The sequence below is a fragment of the Anser brachyrhynchus genome (assembly GCF_964034855.1).
Source record: "Anser brachyrhynchus genome assembly, chromosome: 7".
Classification (NCBI taxonomy): Eukaryota; Metazoa; Chordata; class Aves; order Anseriformes; family Anatidae; genus Anser; species Anser brachyrhynchus.
In genome coordinates, this window is record NC_137701.1 from 17,660,364 (window position 1) to 17,678,604 (window position 18,241).

Genomic DNA, 18,241 nt, shown 5'->3' on the forward strand with positions numbered 1-18,241 from the left:
AGGGAGGGATTAAAAACAAACTAACAAACAAAACAAAGAAACAACTAAAAATAAGAAGAGTTTCTGAAAGATAAGCAATAAGGTAACCGTTATATTTTTGCCATGTTTTGTGTTGGGCAGATCAATCAATTCCACCCACATTTATCAAAAGGCTAACCAAAAAGGATACTGTTCTGGGATCTTCTATCAGAATGGAGTGCAAAGTCTCTGGATCACTTCCCATTACTGCAAAATGGTTTAAGGATGGAAAGGAGATAACTGACAGTGCAAAATATAGAAGCCTGTGCCATGAGAACACCATGTCACTCGAGATTGCTAATCTAGAGCTGTCAGACAGTGCAAATTACACATGCAATATCTCTAACATTGCCGGAAATGACTCTTGCAGTGCTGTCCTGACAGTGAAAGGTTTGAAACTCTTTGCTACTTTTACTGGAGATGAATGCTGGGAGAATATATTATATCTTGTGCTAACATAACACTCTTATACTTCTTAACACTAATGCTGAAAACTTGGTCTCCCTTTTCTTACTGTGGATCTTTAACCTCTTATGCATTCAGAGTCTCTGCTTGCCTCACTAACTTTCTTCATTCTTAGACATTCCTGATTTAACTGAATATTTCTTTTTCTTAAAAACTGCAGAGCCTCCAAGCTTCTTACTAAAACCTGAAAGCCAGCAAGCCATCCCAGATTCCACGGTGGAGTTTAAGGCCACGCTAAAAGGAACGCTGCCATTTACAGTAAAGTGGTTCAAAGAGGACTTAGAACTTGTATCTGGTCCAACTTGTTTCATTGGGATTGAAGGGTCAACTGTGTTCTTAACCCTCTATTCAGTGGATGCTTCTAGGAGTGGGCACTACACTTGCCATGTTTCAAATGATGTTGGCAGTGACGCTTGCACTACAATGTTGATGGTAACAGGTGTGCACACTTTCTAGTTGTTTTGCAGTCTTTTCATCTATTTGTTTTCTTTCCTTTCTAACAAGCCCACCTTAATGATCTCTGATACCCTGTCAAGTGAATTCTCTGCCCTGTGTTTGCAACCAACTCTTGTTTGTTTTGCTCTTTTCCCTCCTCTTTCCTTTCCAGTATTAATTCAGACCTTCTGACACCACTTTTCTGGTTTTTTAGAACCACCCAAGTTTGCTAAGAAGCTAGAGACGGCAAGAGTAGTCAAGCAGGGCGATTCAGCCCGACTTGAGTGCAAAGTAAGTGGTTCTCCAGAAATGAAAATAGTGTGGTTCAGAAATGACCATGAAATTATTGCCAGTGAAAAATTCCGGACCTCGTTCATCGACTCTGTGGCTGTGCTTGAAATGAATCATCTCAGTACTGATGAGAGTGGTGACTATATCTGTGAAGCTCACAATCCTGCTGGCAAGGCCAGTTGCAGCACCAAAGTCACAGTGAAAGGTCAGCTGTTCTCTTGTTCTCCAGTTACATCCTTCTTTTTTTTTTTTTTTTTTTTTTGGGCGTGTGTGGTTTTCTTCCTTGGAAATCCATAGGAACATGAAATTAATTCCTTATTCAGGGAATGCCTTTTTCCTCACATTCTGTTCGTTTTTTGATGACCCCTTACCCTCTCTGCCAGGGTCTGTACAAGGCAGTTGTTGTTCTTAATACAAACATGTCCTAGTCTAGGTGTTCCCCAGCTCTATGATTGCAGGGTCCAAGACAGGTAGATCTGATATACCATGAAGCCAAAATATGAAGTAAAATAACAGACCCAAACTGATCAGTGTCAGCTTTACACCCTGCATTTGAGACTACTGACAGCTAAATGGGACCTATATCCTCTCTATCAAGGGTCACCCTTCTGTTTACCTTTTATACAGAGGAGCTCAGAGCTCTGAATGCTCACCTGCCTGTTAGATCGTTTCATGATGTGTGCAGAAAATGAGGAAAATCATGTCCCGTTCAGTTAGTTTTCCCAGCAATCTTGTTGTGGAAAAGCTGATATCAGTAAACTGTTGGTCAAATACCTTCAGTCTCTTTTCTAAAAATGCTTCTTTCTTCCCTTGGTAGAACCTCCTGTCTTTAGCAGAAAGCCCTCTCCGGTAGACATGCTCCGAGGAACTGAGGTTAGCCTGGAATGTGAGATTTCAGGAACACCACCATTTGACGTTACCTGGTACAAAGACAGGAGACAAATCCGCAGTAGTAAGAAGTATAAGGTTACAGCCAAAAACTACCATACAAGCATTCGCATTCTTAACGTTGAAGCTGCAGATGTTGGTGAATATCAGTGCAAAGCTCAGAACGACGTAGGAAGTGACACTTGTTTTTGCACTGTTAAGCTGAAAGGTAAGGTATTGGCACATATGCCTTCTTTAGTGCTCCCAATGGCACTGCATTGCTCTTCTTTTACATGGATACCATAAGTATTTACTACAACTGCATGTTTCTTATCCAGAACCACCGAAATTTCTGACAAAAATAAACAGCGTGACTGTTGTGGTTGGTGAACCAGTAGAGTTACAAGCAAGAGTGGAAGGCTCACAGCCAATTTCTGTACAGTGGCTTAAAGACAAGGAGGAAGTTATTAGAGAAAGTGAAAACACAAAGATCACATTTATGGAAAATACTGCAACTTTACAACTTGTACACACAGAGACAAGCAGTGCTGGAAAATATATCTGTCAGATCAGAAATGATGCTGGAAGTCGCGAGTGCATGGCTACCTTAACTATTCTAGGTTGGTAAAAAGCATAAATTCATAAAAAGATATACATATTTTTTTTTAAGTTAGGAACTTGTTAATTTAATATCAGCTGCATGCTTTGCTTATAGCCCTGACTTCAAATAGTCAAAACAGAGAATCCTTGTGTCTCCATTAAATCTTATTTGGGTTCCTTTTTTTCCAGTTGTGTAGGGATAGTAGTGAAAAAAAAAAAATACAGGCCTTTACATTATGATGGAATTCAGTTGACTGTATTCACAGTCACATCTTCTGCTCATGCCTGCTTGGAAGAGGACAGATAGGTGTATTTCACTCCTAGGAGTTCCAAAATGTTTTTACTTTATTTTGGAGAGCTTCTGAAATCTCCAGATTAGGGTGGAATAAAGGGTGGAAAAAGGAGAGCTGAAAAAATTCCCAAACCCAATGAACTGAGATATCCTTAGTATCAAATGTATAAGCCCCATCTTATAATGCAATAATACTTATAGCTAGTACTAATCAAATCCAGTTTTCACCATACATGTTACTTGTCTCTCCTTCCAGAGCCTGCAGTCATTGTAGAGAAGGCAGAACCAATGAGGGTTACTATAGGAGATGCCTGTACTTTGGAGTGCAAAGTGGCAGGCACACCAGAGCTTTCTACTGGGTGGTTTAAAGACGGCAAAGAGCTGACCAGCAGCCAAAAATACAGAATTACTTTCCTCAACAAAGTATCTACACTTAAAATTATGGATGCAGAGAAGGAAGATGGTGGATTGTACACTTTTGCAGTGCAGAACGACGTGGGCAAAAGCAGTTGCACAGCATCGGTTGATGTTTTAGGTTGGTTGGGTAGTTTGTCTTCATCTTTTATCAAAACTTTTTTTTGGCCATGTTCTCTTTTCTTCCTTCCATTCATTTACTCCTTTTCTCTCTAACAATGGATGTATTATATTTTCTTATGCAGATCGAATCATTCCTCCTTCTTTCACAAGAAAACTAAAGGAAACACCTGGTGTCCTGGGCTCCTCAGCACTGCTGGAATGCAAAGTGTCGGGTTCACCTCCTATTTCTATTGCCTGGTTCCAGAATGGACTTAAGTTAGTTAGTGGGGAAAAACATCATATCACCTTTTCGGATAACCTATGTATCTTAGAAGTGAATTCACTGAGCAACTCAGATACTGGAACTTATACCTGCAAAGCTACCAACATAGCTGGTTCAGATGAATGCAGTGCTGTATTGACCGTACAAGGTCAGTATATGATGGTCAGCAACCTCTCTGAGCTACTCTTTTCTCTTTTCCTCTTGAAATTCCCTGTGGCCTTTTGTAAGTATACTGAGGAAAATGTATTGACTAGAAAGTAAAGGCTTTGTTCTTTATCTTTGGTAGGTGTGTGGAAATGCCAGGGATACGCTGTATTAGTCTGTCTTATCTCTTCTTTTCTCTTGTGTGTTTAGAACCACCTTCTTTTGAGAGAACACCTGAACCTTTGGATGTTTTGCCAGGCACAAGCATAACTTTTACAGGTGTTATCAGAGGAACCCCTCCTTTTAAGGTGAACTGGTTTAGAGGGGCCAATGAGCTTGTGCCAGGGGACAAATGTAATATCTACTTGGAGGACTCCATTGTGGAGCTTGAGTTATTTGATGTAACTCCTCTCCAAAGTGGAGAGTACACTTGTCTAGTGACTAATGAAGCTGGCAGGGCAAATTGTACGGCACACCTTACAGTAAAAGGTTTGTAAAAATTGCATTTCTATATTTACCCTAAAATGTTGTTTCCTTCCCTCCATTTGTACTGCTGTGCTCAACATTTGTGACTTCTTACCCTTCATTAGAGCCAGCTGTCTTTGTGAAGAAACTGAGTGATCAGTATGTGGAACCTGGCAAGTCCATCATCCTGGAGGGCACTTACACAGGCAGCTTGCCCATTTCTGTGACATGGAAGAAGAATGGCCACACACTCGCTCAGTCTCAGAAGTGTAGCATCACCACCACAGAGAAATCCTGCATCCTGGAGATCCTTGACAGCACCAAAGAGGATGCAGGAGAATACACCTGCCATGTTGAAAATGAGGCAGGAAGAGATGTTTGTGAGGCTGTAGTCTCTACCCTAGGTGTGTGCTACCTTTGCTTCTTTTTTTTCTTGCCTGTTCTTTTGAGTGTATGCTTTCCAAGGCCTGGCACTATGATGAGCCTTTCTAATTTCTTCTTTTTTTAGAACCTCCATATTTTGTTACACACTTGGAACCTCTTGAGGTGTCGGTTGGGGATTATACAACATTGCAATGCCACATTGCTGGAACACCAGAAATTACTGTGTCTTGGTACAAAGGTGATACAAAACTAAGGTCTACTCCTGAGTACAAAGTGTTCTTTAAAGACAACATTGCTACACTCATTTTCAACAAAGTGGTTAGCAATGACAGCGGCGAGTATATCTGCAAGGCAGAAAACAGTGTAGGAACTGCATCTACAAAGGCTCTCTTAACAGTTCAAGGTGATGATTTATATTTACTTGTTGCAAATTCTTCTTTACAGTACTTTTTCTCTTGAAAAAATATATTAAAAAAAAAAAGCTTCCTGGTGCATATTTATCCTTTACTTGCTTTCTTCCAGAGCGCAAACGACCACCTTCCTTTGCAAGAAAATTAAAGGACATTGAACACCCTGCTGGCTTACCCCTAAAATTTATGTGTCGACTCAATGGCTCAGAGCCCATTACTGTGACTTGGCATAAAGATGGTGTGCTGCTAAGCGATGACCACAATGTGCACACATCCTTTGTAGATAATGTAGCAGTGCTACAACTGGCACGAACTGAGATGAATCACACTGGACAGTACACCTGCACAGCCACCAATGCTGTGGGCACTGCCACCTCAAGTGCTAGGCTCACAGTGGCAGGTGTGTTGGCTTACAGAACTTTTGCCCAGATCTTAGGCACCCCCATCCCTTTTTATGTGTGCAATGGTATTTGTATGTTGGATTAACTAGCTTTTTTTTTTTTTTTTATGAGATACGAGTATTATTTTGTTTTCTTGTGTTTCTAGAACCCAAGCAGGCACCTATCTTTGATACCAAACCAGAATCTATTGATGTGCCTTTGGGAGAAAGTGCTGACCTCGAATGCCATGTTACTGGAGCCCAGCCAATACACATCACCTGGTCCAAGGATGGTCGGGAGATACGAACTGGAGGAAATTACAATATTACATTTGTAGCTAACACAGCTCACCTTCGAGTGCTCAGAGTGGGTAAAGGAGACTCTGGCCAATATACTTGCCAAGCTAGTAATGAAGCTGGGAAAGACTTTTGCTCAGCCCAACTCAGTGTCAAAGGTATTGAGATTAAGTCACCTTCATTTGTTGTTTTTCTTTCTCTTGGATATAAAAGGTCTCTTTGTTACTGAGCTTCATCTTCCACCCATTCCAGCTTGGACATATACAGAAAGTAGCTTATCAAAAAGCAGACATACCATGAGGTAACTCTCTGCTTTTATAATACTGCATGACAGTAGAAGCCTTGTGTACCTGCAAAATCTCCAAGGGGACAGGTCTTCTTGCTAAGCTGTTTGTTGGTATGGATAAATGCACACAACACTTCCCTGCTTTTTACTTTATCATTAGTGCTTAAACTACAATTGCATGGGTATTCATACATATCATTACTATATGGAACAAGAGTAATAGGGTAAATACAATTACTTTGCATTTGTAGACCAGCATTGGTGTCTCTTTCAACTTTTCTGAATGTTTCAGTTGGAGTAATGAATTGCTGATTTAATCTAGGCTCTAAATCATTTAAGTTCTTCAAGTAGAAATACACTTTAAAGATGTGCAAGCAAGTGAAACTGTACATACCATGTTTCTGCTGCTCCTGGGGTAAGAACTTGGGGGTGATGGGATTGTTGATGCTTTCATGTTGGCTTGGGGACATTTTTGCCCCCCAAAGGAAACTGCAAAAAAAGTCTCTTGGGTGGAGCAATCATCCTTCACGTGTCTTTTACAGCTCCAGTTGTCTCAAGCAGCAGGCTCCAGAGTTGATAGAACCAGTTGTAGTTGGTTTTGCTGTCTTCTCCTTGCATCGTTTCTTGAGAGGAAGCTCTTGGAGATACAGCCAGCTGCTGTAGCAAACTCACCTTGTTGCACCCCAGTATTCTTGTGCTCTCTATGACTCTTGCTCAGCACTGTAGATTTCACATGGCAAACGTGTTGTCACTCTCTACATGCTTATTTGTTCTGCAGAACCTCCTAAGTTCATCAAGAAGCCTGAAGCTTTGCGATTTGTGAAGCACGGAGACACAGTTCAACTTGAATGTAAAATCAGTGGCACGCCAGAGATCAGGACCGTGTGGTACAAGAACGATCAGGCACTCCACGCAAGCAACAGGCTCCACATGTCTTTTGTAGACTCCATAGCGGTGCTAACTATCTTGGATGCCAGCACTGAGGATGGCGGCGATTACATATGTGAAGCCCAAAATTCTGCCGGCACTGCCAGCTGTAGCGCTTCAGTAGCAGTGAAAGGTTAGCAGCATGGCTCCGCACATAACTAGAATCCCTGGCTCCTGGTCCTGCTCTCAGCTGCACACCCTCCCCCCCATGTCCCCCCCTCCTCCCCAAACAGGGAGCTACTGCTGTGGCAGTCAGTGGCTGCCAGGGCAGTTTCTTTCCAGCTGCTCTCAGATTAATATGCTGATGCGTTGTAGACATCAGAGAGACTAGGCAGGAAATGGTAGTGGGTGTTGAGCACTGTGCAGCCACTCCCTTGCCTTCCTGTTTAAGCCAATTGCAAGCCGAATAAGGCAAGGTTGTTGGGTCACATGGGATGTATGAACTAGATGAAGCACCAGCCATGGTGAGAGAGATGGACACACTTTGCAGACATCCCTCTGCCTGTTTTTTATGTACAGTGATTCTATCAGGAGTGAAATTTAAGAAGCAAGAGAGGGCTGTTGTACTGAGCCTCACTGGTGGTAGCTTTCATGATTGGAAAGAGGTGAGGAAAACTGGAATATGGTCCTGAAGAAAGGGGAGAGGGGCATTTGGGGAGAGGCCCTAAGTGCTAACTCCAAACAGGTGCAGAAGTGTCATATTTTCTGCCCTTGGGAGTGCTTGGGATGGCTTTCTGGGAGATGCCAGAGGCTCAGCATCTTTTAGAGATGAGACCACATAAGATGAGGATGCTAAATATAGGTTTACAAGAAGAAGTGTAGGCCTCCTTCCTGAGTATATTGTGTCTTGCTACTATCCAGAAACCTACTCAGGGAAGCAGTCTCAAATGTTATGATGTGATTCTTTTTTTTTTATAGAACCACCTGTTTTTAGCAAGGTGCCGAGTCCTGTGGACACACTTAAAGGCTCGGATGTTATTCTCCAGTGTGAGATAGCAGGGACTCCACCCTTTGAGGTGGCTTGGTTCAAGGACCGGAGACAGGTCCGGAGCAGCAAGAAGTTCAAGGTGACAGCAAAGCACTCCATTGCCAGTCTTCACATCCTCAATCTGGAATCCCAGGATACTGGAGAATATCAGTGCAAAGCAATGAATGAGGTGGGAAGTGACACTTGCACCTGCCCAGTAAAATTCAAAGGTTTGTATGGTAGAAGACCAACAGCACCAGCACCTTCTTTTCTTGATCTTCTGGCTGTACCTCTTCCAAGCAGGCACGCGTGATTAACCTTCCTCTGCCTCCTTGTTTTTGCCATCAGAGCCCCCACGCTTTGCCAGGAAGCTGAGTGACATTGCAATCTTCGTTGGAGAGCCAACAGCTCTACAGGCAGTGGTGGAAGGATCCCCACCAATTTCTGTTGTCTGGCTGAAGGACAAGGGTGAAGTTATTAGGGAGAGTGAAAATGTCCAAATGTGGTTTATGGACAACATTGCAACTCTTGAGATTGCCAGTGCAGAGGGAACTGATGTTGGAAAGTACATTTGCCAGATCAAAAATGATGCTGGCATGCGGGAGTGCTCTGCTTTTTTACAAGTCCTAGGTGGGTATAGCCTGTTCCACAAGTATTCTATCTTGCGGCTCTCACAGTTGTCTCTGCCACCCCTTGTTTGCTGCTTGTATCCTGTGCTCACTGGTTTGCAGGTGGATTTCCTGGTGACACACTGTCCCCTCCCTTCCTATTTCAGAACCAGCAGTAATCTTAGAGAAGACTGAGCCGATCACAGTGATGGCTGGCAACCCTTTTACCTTGGAGTGCAAAGTAGGAGGAACACCTGAACTTATCGCCAAGTGGTACAAAGATGGCAGAGAACTAAGGAGTGATCGCAAATACCAAATTACCTTTTTCAACAATATCTCCACTCTGAAAGTCTTTTCTGCAGAGAGGGGAGACAGGGGCTTATATACTTTTGAGGTGCACAATGAGGTGGGGGACAGCAGCTGCACTTCTTCAGTTGATGTTTCAGGTCAGCTCTATATCTTGTCTTTAAAAAACTGTTGTTTTTTGTTTGTTTGTTTGTTTTCTTGTTTTTGTTTTCCTTTGCACTAAAAAAAAAAAAAAAAACATTTTTCTTATTCTTCTTCTGCCTTGTCTTACTTAGATCGCCTTGTTCCTCCTTCATTCTCAAGAAAATTAAAGGAAACAAATGGGGTGCTGGGATCTTCAGTGCTGCTGGAATGCAAAGTGTCTGGCACATCCCCCATATCAGTGGCCTGGTTTCAGGATGGGAATGAGATTGTTAGTGGAGAAAAATATGAAATCTCATTCTTGGATAACATTTGTGCTTTGAAGCTCAATGCCCTGGATGTCACAGATACCGGGCCATACACCTGTGTGGCAGCAAATGTGGCTGGATCTGATGAATGTAGTGCCTTCTTGACTGTACAAGGTCAGTGGAAGGATGTTACAACCCCTTCTACAGAACACTTCTTTCCTCTTTCTTTCTTACCTCTGATTTCCTATGGCTTTTTCTTAGTTTCTTTTTCTGTTTTCTCCCTTGTTATTTCTATTTCTAACCTGCTTCAGTTTTCATCCCCAACAGGAAATCTCCTATTAACATTTTTCTCCCTCTTCACTTCTTTGCGTGACACTTAGAACCACCTTCTTTTGTGAAGACACCTGATCCCCAGGAAGTTTTGCCCGGATCAAGTGTGACATTCACCAGCTACATCAAGGGCAGCACCCCCTTCAAAGTCACCTGGTTCCGAGGCATCAGGGAGCTGGTGCTGGACAGCACCTGTTCCATTTCTCTGGATGAGTCTGTGGCACAGCTACAGCTGCACAACGTGGAGCCGGGCCACAGTGGAGATTATGCCTGCGTGGTCACAAATGATGCTGGCAGCATCTCATGCACAACTCAACTCTTTGTGAAAGGTGTGTGTGTGTGTGTATGTGTAGGTATCTCTCTCTTCATGCTCTGCCTGCAGCCCTGCCGCATTTGTCCCTCTCACTATTGACCTGTGCCTCCACACAGAGCCTGCAGTCTTCATGAAGAAACTAAGTGATTTCAGTGTGGAGCAGGGGAAGTCCATTGTTCTGGAAAGCACCTACATGGGCACCCCTCCCATTTCTGTCACCTGGAAAAGAAATGGAATGCCTATTGCTCAGTCTCCACGCTGCAGTCTTACAACTACTGACAAATCTGGCATTCTCGAAATCTTCAACAGCACCAAGAGTGACGAAGGCGAATACACCTGTGAGGTGGCAAATGAGGCGGGTGGGGATGTTTGCCACAGCCTTGTATCCATCTTAGGTATGCATCACCCCTGATCCCCAAGGGGACCCCAGTGATGCTCTGTCTCTGCTCACTATGCTCTTTCCTCCCCTAGAACCACCCTATTTTGTCACACACCTGGACCGTGTGGAGGTGAAGGTTGGCGAGCCTTTGATTTTAAAATGCCAGATTGGTGGTGCACCAGAAATCAAGGTGTCTTGGTACAAAGAAGACACCAAGCTCAGATCAACACAGGCTTACAAAATGCACTTCAAGAATAATGTGGCAACACTGGCGTTCTCTACCGTGGAGGAAAGCGACGTTGGAGAATATACCTGCAAAGCAGAAAATAGTGTTGGCTTTGCTACCTCCACAGCTTTGCTTGTCATTAAAGGTGATGGTCCTGGGGCCACTCTTTCCTGGGGTAGTTTGTAGGAACTCTTTGTTGTCTATAGAAAGGGGTTCTTATTAAGTTCAGTGTTAACTAATTCTAGGTTGACAAGGTAGCTTCCTACTTATGGTGATGATTATTATTATTTTGCAGAACGTCAACTTCCCCCTACATTTGCCAGAAAACTGAAAGATATTCAAGAGACAGTTGGTGCCCCAGTGACTTTTGATTGTCGCATAAATGGCTCAGAGCCTATCCAGGTCTCCTGGTACAAGGATGGGGTTCTTTTAAGCGACAGTGATAACGTGCAGACAACCTTCTTAAATAATGTTGCAGCTCTTCAGATCTTGCAAACTAACATGGCTTACTGTGGCCAATATACTTGCTCAGCGCAAAATGCTCTGGGGACTTCATCTTCCAGTGCCAAGCTTCTCCTCACAGGTTTGTAGCTCACACCTAAAGATATTTTGTACCTATTTGCGCTCTTATTCTTTTACTCTTTCTCCCATTCTACCCACTGCATGGTGGTAAGGGAGTGTGGGCATGGCATGGTCAGGTGTGTGTTGAAGGGGAGCTTAGTGGTGAGCTCTGCCATGCTTTCCTCTTTGCAGAACATCTACAACCTCCCTTCTTTGATGTCAAGCCAGTATCTACTGATGTGGCACTAGGGGAAAGTGCAACCTTTAAGTGCCATGTGACTGGCTCTGTACCTATGAGAATTACATGGACCAGAGACAACAGAGAAATCCGCCCAGGTGGCAACTACAAGATGACACTGGTGGAAAACATGGCCAGCTTGACGGTCCTAAAAGTGGGTAAAGGAGATGCTGGACTCTACACATGTACTGCTAGCAACAGCGTTGGAAAGGATGCATGCGCAGCTCAGCTGGCTGTACAAGGTATTGCTGGGATCTTTACTGTTCATCAGGCATTTCTTTGCAAGGCAGACACCCACAAAAAACCCTGAATAGTGCAGACGCGTGAGACTAACAATCTTTACAAGATGTCATGTTGAGATCTTTCATTTCATTTAAATATTATTTTATTTCATTTAAATGTTATTTTAAAACCTAAATGCTTATCCATCTTTCTTCTGGTCTGGTACAGTGAGTCTTATCAAGGGAATTCTGTCACTGAGATATTAACTCTGACTTAGTACCCTGTTGTGCTTTTATTAATAACTGTTGGCCAGCAAAATCTGTCTGCCTTAAACTCTTTCTCTAGTAGTGTCATTTGCTAAGTTGTCCAGAAGAGGGAAAGGTACCTGAAAGAAGCAAGTTCACTTATGAGGCTTAAATGTATTTTTAACGGGTGTGCAGTTCCTGAAAATATTTGAAAACTCCTGTTGTTGAATAGGAAAAATTGACGGATCTGAGGGCAGACTTGGTGACAAATATCTGCTCCGCCAACACTTTACTTCTCTACATAGTGTGTGGATCTTATGATTTTCAAAGATCTAAATTTATAACTGGATCAAACTGTCCTGGTACAAGTGACACTTGTACCTTACTGTAATTTCCTTGATGTAGGTGGGAACCTTGGATTTATAAATAGATGTTCCAGATACTTTATTCCTACTGATTTTATTAAAGGACAAATGTAAAATACACTACTTAAATGATGCATAAGATTAAATGTCCCTGTTGTTTCAGGGCATTCTTCTTTTCCCTCTCTCTCTCTCTCTCTTTTTTTTTTTTTTCTTCTGTATAAGTTTGGAGGGGAAATCAAACACTTTACAAGAATAAATATAATGGCTTTTACTCTCTGAGACAAATAACACAAGAAACTGAACTACCATGAGCAAGATTTTTTAACAAGTGCATGTCAAATATATTATGTCTGGAGTATATTCTATCCATAGGGATTTTTCTTGGTGGGGGTGGGAGGAGTGTGGAAAACTGCACTGCCTGTGGACTCAATGGCAAATAGGGATGCTGTTATTACACAGTTTGACTTAAAAAAAAAAAAAAAAAATTGAAATACTGTAGCAAGAAATCTAAGCTCTTTTAAAGATTTCAAGTTTGTTTCCAACAGAATCATAATTCTGTTTATTATTAATGATAACAGTACTAATAGGTTAATTTGACTGGAATTACTCTACATAAAATGATTCTAACTGACCTTATTCATTTTCTTACTCTTCAACTCTTTACTCTTCAACTCTTTATTCATAAAATTGTAAATTATTCTTTTATTACTTTTTCCAGGATTATTTTTCCTTTAATTCTTTAGATTTTGTGCAGATTTCCCAATGATGTAAAATTAATTTTGCTCATTGCTTGTCAGCCTATTCCTACAAAACTTGGAAGTGCAAGCTCATATGTGCATTGATTTGCATGGTTTTAATTTGAGAAGATGCTGTCTTATCTCTATGACGTACAGTCTTTTGTTTGTAGAATCAAGATCTTATATCCAATTGACTTCCAACACCTCCCTACCCCCCCCCCCGCTTTTTTTTTTTAAATCTAGTGTTCCCAATCTGTAGTTTTAACACCTGCCTTAGGTTCTAGAAACTACCTAACATTCTAAGTATATACTTTACTAACATATACTCACATTTTTGGAAAGGAATGGAAGTACTGTGTGACTAGTCAGCAATGTTAGTCTGTTAGTATGCAGATAGGTAATCAACTGTTTATCAAAATGAAATCTGAAAACAAAGTAATGAGATTCCAAGAGTTCTTGTTTTAACAAGACATAATTTCTATTTTTAGAAACTCTAAGGAAGTTTTGTTACTAACAACATAGGATGTTCTGCAAATGTCCCACAGATTGAAGTGACCCACAGTAAAATAGATATTCTTCCCACATGTTACAGATACACAAAAAGGCAATTCATCCTGTTCTGTAGAGAGATTTGTTAGTTGTTCCCACATTACCACCTCTTGGTTTTACTACTTTTATCTTTGATCCATGAGCATTCAGTCATGTGATTCTGAATCGTCTGCACGGTACTTTTGATGTAAAGTGTCAAACCGCCCTTTCCTTCTCTCCTTACAGAGTAAAATGTAGCCATCTGGTTTACTTTCCAGTCATATGACCTTTAAAACCAATTTCACTAGTACCAACCATCTCATAATTCTTCCCAGCATGATTGTTTTGAACTTCTCTTATTTGCTACCTAAGATCCTTGACTTATAGTCCTTATATGCACCTTTATGTTTGGCTTTGCAATAAATGTGCAAAGGGTTATAACTCAAATACACTTATTGACTGTATCAATTCTTAATGACATATTAAGTTATAAAGCAGTTGCTATAATGCTCAGCCTAAATTCTCTGAACAATAGTACTTAGATGAACAGTTTGGATTCTTGAATTTCCATCAGGCATTTTTATTACCAATGTACTACAAGAGGATATTACTTAAAGAAAACCACACGTGTCAGCTGAACATAGAGAAGCAGAACGAGAAAACAAAATAAGGAGAAACTATCTAAAATGCAAATAGAGAACTTGTTTGCTGCCTAATCTACATTTTGGACAAACTTCAAATCATCTAAAAAAAAAAATGGCAATTACAAAATTAGAATGATTGCATAAGTCCCCAAAAGTTTATATTTTCTGTTAGATATTTATCTGTTTATTCAAAAATCTGTGCAGTTAAAAACATCATCTTCCATTTTTGGCTTTCCAGAACCGCCAAGGTTTATTAAGAAACTAGACTCCTCAAGACTTGTGAAAGAGCATGACTCCACTAGGTACGAATGCAAAGTAGGGGGATCTCCAGAAATCAAAGTCATCTGGTACAAAGGTGAAACTGAGATCCACCCCTGTGAAAAATACCGAATGTCGTTTGTGGATTCAGTGGCAATCATTGAAATGCACAACCTCAGAGTTGAAGACAGCGGTGACTACAGTTGTGAAGCTCAGAATCCAGCTGGTAGTGCTAGTACCAGTACCTCACTGAAAGTAAAAGGTCAGAATCCCAGCTCTTCCCTTGCCTTTCTATCTGTATGTGTACTCTTGTGCGGAAGAGCTGTTAAATCCCACTTTCTTTAATCAGACAGACCAAAGCCTGTCTGAAAAGATGGCAACTCTGTTGCCTGCTTGTTATATCGTGGGAGATCTCTCACAGTGCTCCTTTGCTGCTCACTATCAGTTTGGCTACTTGCATACTCTCTTCTTTAATATCATCAGCTCAAATAACACAAACTTTAACTCCTTTGTTTCAGCACCCCCTATTTTTATCAAGAGGCCCCATCCAGTCCAGACCTTGAAAGGGTCTGATATTCGTCTGGAATGTGAGCTTCAGGGCACTCCTCCATTCCAGATTTCATGGTATAAAGACAAACGAGAAATTCGGAGCAGCAAGAAGTACAAGATCATGTCTGAGAACTACCTTGCTAGCATTCACATTCTCAGTGTGGATACTGCAGATGTTGGTGAATATCACTGTAAAGCTGTAAATGATGTGGGAAGTGACTCCTGTATTGGCTCTGTAACACTGAGAGGTTTGTATAAGGACTGTTAATTCACCTTCTTGGAATTTCATTTTTCCTGTTATTTTCCTCCTACTTTTCCCGTCCTGGAGTGTTTTTTACTGTTAAATATCTTCTCTTAAATAGCACCACCAACCTTTGTGAAGAAGCTGAGTGATCTCACTGTTGTAGCTGGGGAGTCGATCGAACTGCAGGCTGCAGTTGAAGGATCACAGCCCATTTCTGTTCTGTGGTTAAAAGACAAAGGGGAGATCATTAGAGAAAGTGAAAATCTTTGGATTTCCTATTCAGAAAATGTTGCAACTATGCGGATTGGAAACACAGAACCAGCCAATGCTGGGAAATATGTTTGTCAGATAAAAAATGATGCTGGAGTTCAGGAGTGCTTTGCCACACTTACAGTGCTTGGTGGGTAGCATGGTATAAAAAACATAATATGTTTTACAATGCTTAAAATTTTTAATTTTTATGGTGCTAATTACTATCACGTTGTTTTTAAAAATGCTGTGACTTGCGTCTCATTGCAGAACCTGCAATCATTGTAGAGAAACCAGGCCCCGTGAAAGTTACAGCTGGAGACTCTTGTACTCTGGAATGCACAGTAGACGGCACACCAGAGCTTACTGCTAGATGGTTTAAGGATGGGAATGAATTGTCTACTGACCATAAATATAAAATCAGCTTCTTCAACAAAGTATCTGGGCTTAAGATCCTCAATACAGGACTAGAAGATAGTGGAGAATATACTTTTGAGGTGAAAAACAGTGTTGGTAAAAGCAGCTGCACAGCTTCGGTGCACGTTTCAGGTTAGTTGACTACTCCTTTTGAGTCACATCTGATCCAAAGTTCTTTTATAATGCTTTTAGATAGCATACTGTTTCCCATGACTGGCAGTCTGAGGGGGCTCACTGCTTGTATAATCTTTGAATGTTTGGCACTCCACTGTGACAAGCATCAGGAACAGATGCCTACCTAGCATCTGAGGGGCAGGAGTTATAGTGCAGTTTGATTTCTTCAGCTTTAATCCATTTGTCTTTTCCAGACAACTGGTGCAATATTGTTTCATATGAAAAAGAACTGCAAAAAGAAAAGGTATTCCTTAAGTTGATTCCTTAACCATCAACTATCTATTTTTCAGTGTTTTAGACATGCAGGAGCAGATTGCTAATGCAGATACATCAAAATAAACTGGTTTTATTATGCACTGAAAACCCTCTGTATTTTAAGCTCCTGTACTGTAAGTTTTTTTGTTGTTTTTTCGTTTTATGTTTAAACAAATGCAGATCGTATTATACCTCCTTCTTTCACAAGAAAACTGAAAGAAACATATGGTCAGCTGGGTTCTTCTGCTGTACTGGAATGCAAAGTTTATGGGTCACCACCTATTCTTGTTTCCTGGTTTCATGATGGACAGGAGATTACCAGTGGAGACAAGTATCAGGCTACCCTTACAGACAACACCTGTTCTCTGAAAGTGAATGTACTTCAGGAATCTGATATGGGAACTTATCTGTGCACAGCTACTAATGTAGCTGGATCAGATGAATGCAGCGCATTTTTGAGTGTTAGAGGTCAGTATCAATAAGAAGCCAGAGCTGGATGACTCAAATTTGTTTTCAAAAAGACTTAATTCTTGGTTTTGTTGTATATTTCTGATAATTATGCTCTTCATCAAAAGCTGAATGTACTTCTTCTCTGTTTTATTTATATGCTTAGAACCACCATCTTTCATGAAGAAACCCGAACCGCTGAATGTTTTCTCTGGGACAAACATAACATTTACGAGCATCATAAAAGGCTCCCCTCCATTGGAAGTTAAATGGTTTAGAGGTAGTGTTGAGCTAGTACCAGGGCACAAATGCAATATAACCTTGCAAGACTCACTTGCAGAGCTGGAGCTGTTTGATGTACATCCACTTCTGAGTGGAGACTACACCTGCCAAGTCTCTAATGAGGCAGGGAAGATTTCTTGCACAACACATCTTTTTGTTAAAGGTTTGTCCAGACTACTGTTTCTTATGCTTCTTAAAGAAAAAAAAAAATCTCCTGGCTTTATTTAATTTATATTTTTATATTGTTCATTATAGAACCAGCAAAATTTGTGAAGAAGGTGAATGATTTAAGTGTAGAGAAAGGGAGAAATTTACTCCTGGAATGCACATATACAGGTACTCCACCAATTTCAGTGACATGGAAGAAAAATGGAGTAATATTAAAACACTCTGAAAAGTGTAGCATCACCACTACAGAAACATCTGCCATACTGGAAATCCCTAGTAGCAAACTAGAAGATCAAGGGCAATATTCTTGTCATATTGAAAATGACTCTGGACAAGATAATTGTCATGGTGCAATCACAATACTAGGTGCGTCATCAAGCCACCATCACTTCATCAAGTGTTATTTCAACTACTTGTGGTCATTGTGCAATACCTTTTTTTGTGCTGTTTGTTCTTCAGAACCACCTTATTTCATTACACCCTTGGAGCCAGTGCAGGTGACTGTTGGGGATTCAGCATCCTTACAGTGCCGGGTTGCTGGAACACCAGAAATGATTGTGTCATGGTACAAAGGCGATACAAAACTGAGAGGAACGGCTACTGTGAAAATGCACTTTAAGAACCAAGTTGCCACTCTGGTTTTCAGCCAGGTGGACAGTAGTGACAGTGGGGAGTACATCTGCAAAGTAGAAAACGCTGTTGGAGAGGCTGCTTCATCATCTTTGCTCACAGTTCAAGGTGAATCATTCTTTTTTAAAAATTAGGAAAATGGCCTATATTTCTTCGGTATGTTTTTTCTTTCAAATACAAAGATTGTCTTTTAATTTTTAAAAGCTCTATTCTTTTCTGACCAGTAAGATAACCTGTGGTAATGTGTTCTATTAACAAAGGTCTAACAGTAAACCTAACTTAAATATATCTCTTACTGACCACATTTCTTCTGTAGGGATAGTAGCTTCTGCATCTTCATTCCCCATTTAGGATATTGTTTTGACTGTTTCTGCAGTTCAAGAGTCCTGAGATCATAAGCTAGCTAGGCAGTCCTGAGGGTTAAATAGTCTCACTGGGTGTAAATAAGGGC

At 41.1% G+C, this 18,241-nt stretch overlaps 1 protein-coding gene across 1 annotated transcript in view; it reads left to right on the forward strand.

Moving 5' to 3' along the window:
• The window catches only part of TTN (titin), a 244,079-nt gene that overhangs the window by 63,407 nt on the left and 162,431 nt on the right, over positions 1-18,241 (forward strand). Inside the window, exons 63-92 of the mRNA XM_080599478.1 lie at positions 121-408; positions 644-922; positions 1,133-1,414; positions 2,027-2,305; positions 2,415-2,696; positions 3,225-3,503; positions 3,628-3,915; positions 4,122-4,400; positions 4,502-4,780; positions 4,885-5,163; positions 5,283-5,570; positions 5,717-6,004; positions 6,911-7,192; positions 7,978-8,256; positions 8,375-8,656; positions 8,802-9,080; positions 9,216-9,503; positions 9,710-9,988; positions 10,089-10,367; positions 10,444-10,722; positions 10,873-11,160; positions 11,331-11,618; positions 14,356-14,637; positions 14,894-15,172; positions 15,287-15,568; positions 15,688-15,966; positions 16,444-16,731; positions 16,877-17,155; positions 17,248-17,526; positions 17,620-17,898. Coding sequence (XP_080455604.1) covers positions 121-408; positions 644-922; positions 1,133-1,414; positions 2,027-2,305; positions 2,415-2,696; positions 3,225-3,503; positions 3,628-3,915; positions 4,122-4,400; positions 4,502-4,780; positions 4,885-5,163; positions 5,283-5,570; positions 5,717-6,004; positions 6,911-7,192; positions 7,978-8,256; positions 8,375-8,656; positions 8,802-9,080; positions 9,216-9,503; positions 9,710-9,988; positions 10,089-10,367; positions 10,444-10,722; positions 10,873-11,160; positions 11,331-11,618; positions 14,356-14,637; positions 14,894-15,172; positions 15,287-15,568; positions 15,688-15,966; positions 16,444-16,731; positions 16,877-17,155; positions 17,248-17,526; positions 17,620-17,898 — 8,460 coding nt within the window. The remainder of the gene's footprint in view (positions 1-120; positions 409-643; positions 923-1,132; positions 1,415-2,026; positions 2,306-2,414; positions 2,697-3,224; positions 3,504-3,627; positions 3,916-4,121; positions 4,401-4,501; positions 4,781-4,884; positions 5,164-5,282; positions 5,571-5,716; positions 6,005-6,910; positions 7,193-7,977; positions 8,257-8,374; positions 8,657-8,801; positions 9,081-9,215; positions 9,504-9,709; positions 9,989-10,088; positions 10,368-10,443; positions 10,723-10,872; positions 11,161-11,330; positions 11,619-14,355; positions 14,638-14,893; positions 15,173-15,286; positions 15,569-15,687; positions 15,967-16,443; positions 16,732-16,876; positions 17,156-17,247; positions 17,527-17,619; positions 17,899-18,241) is intronic.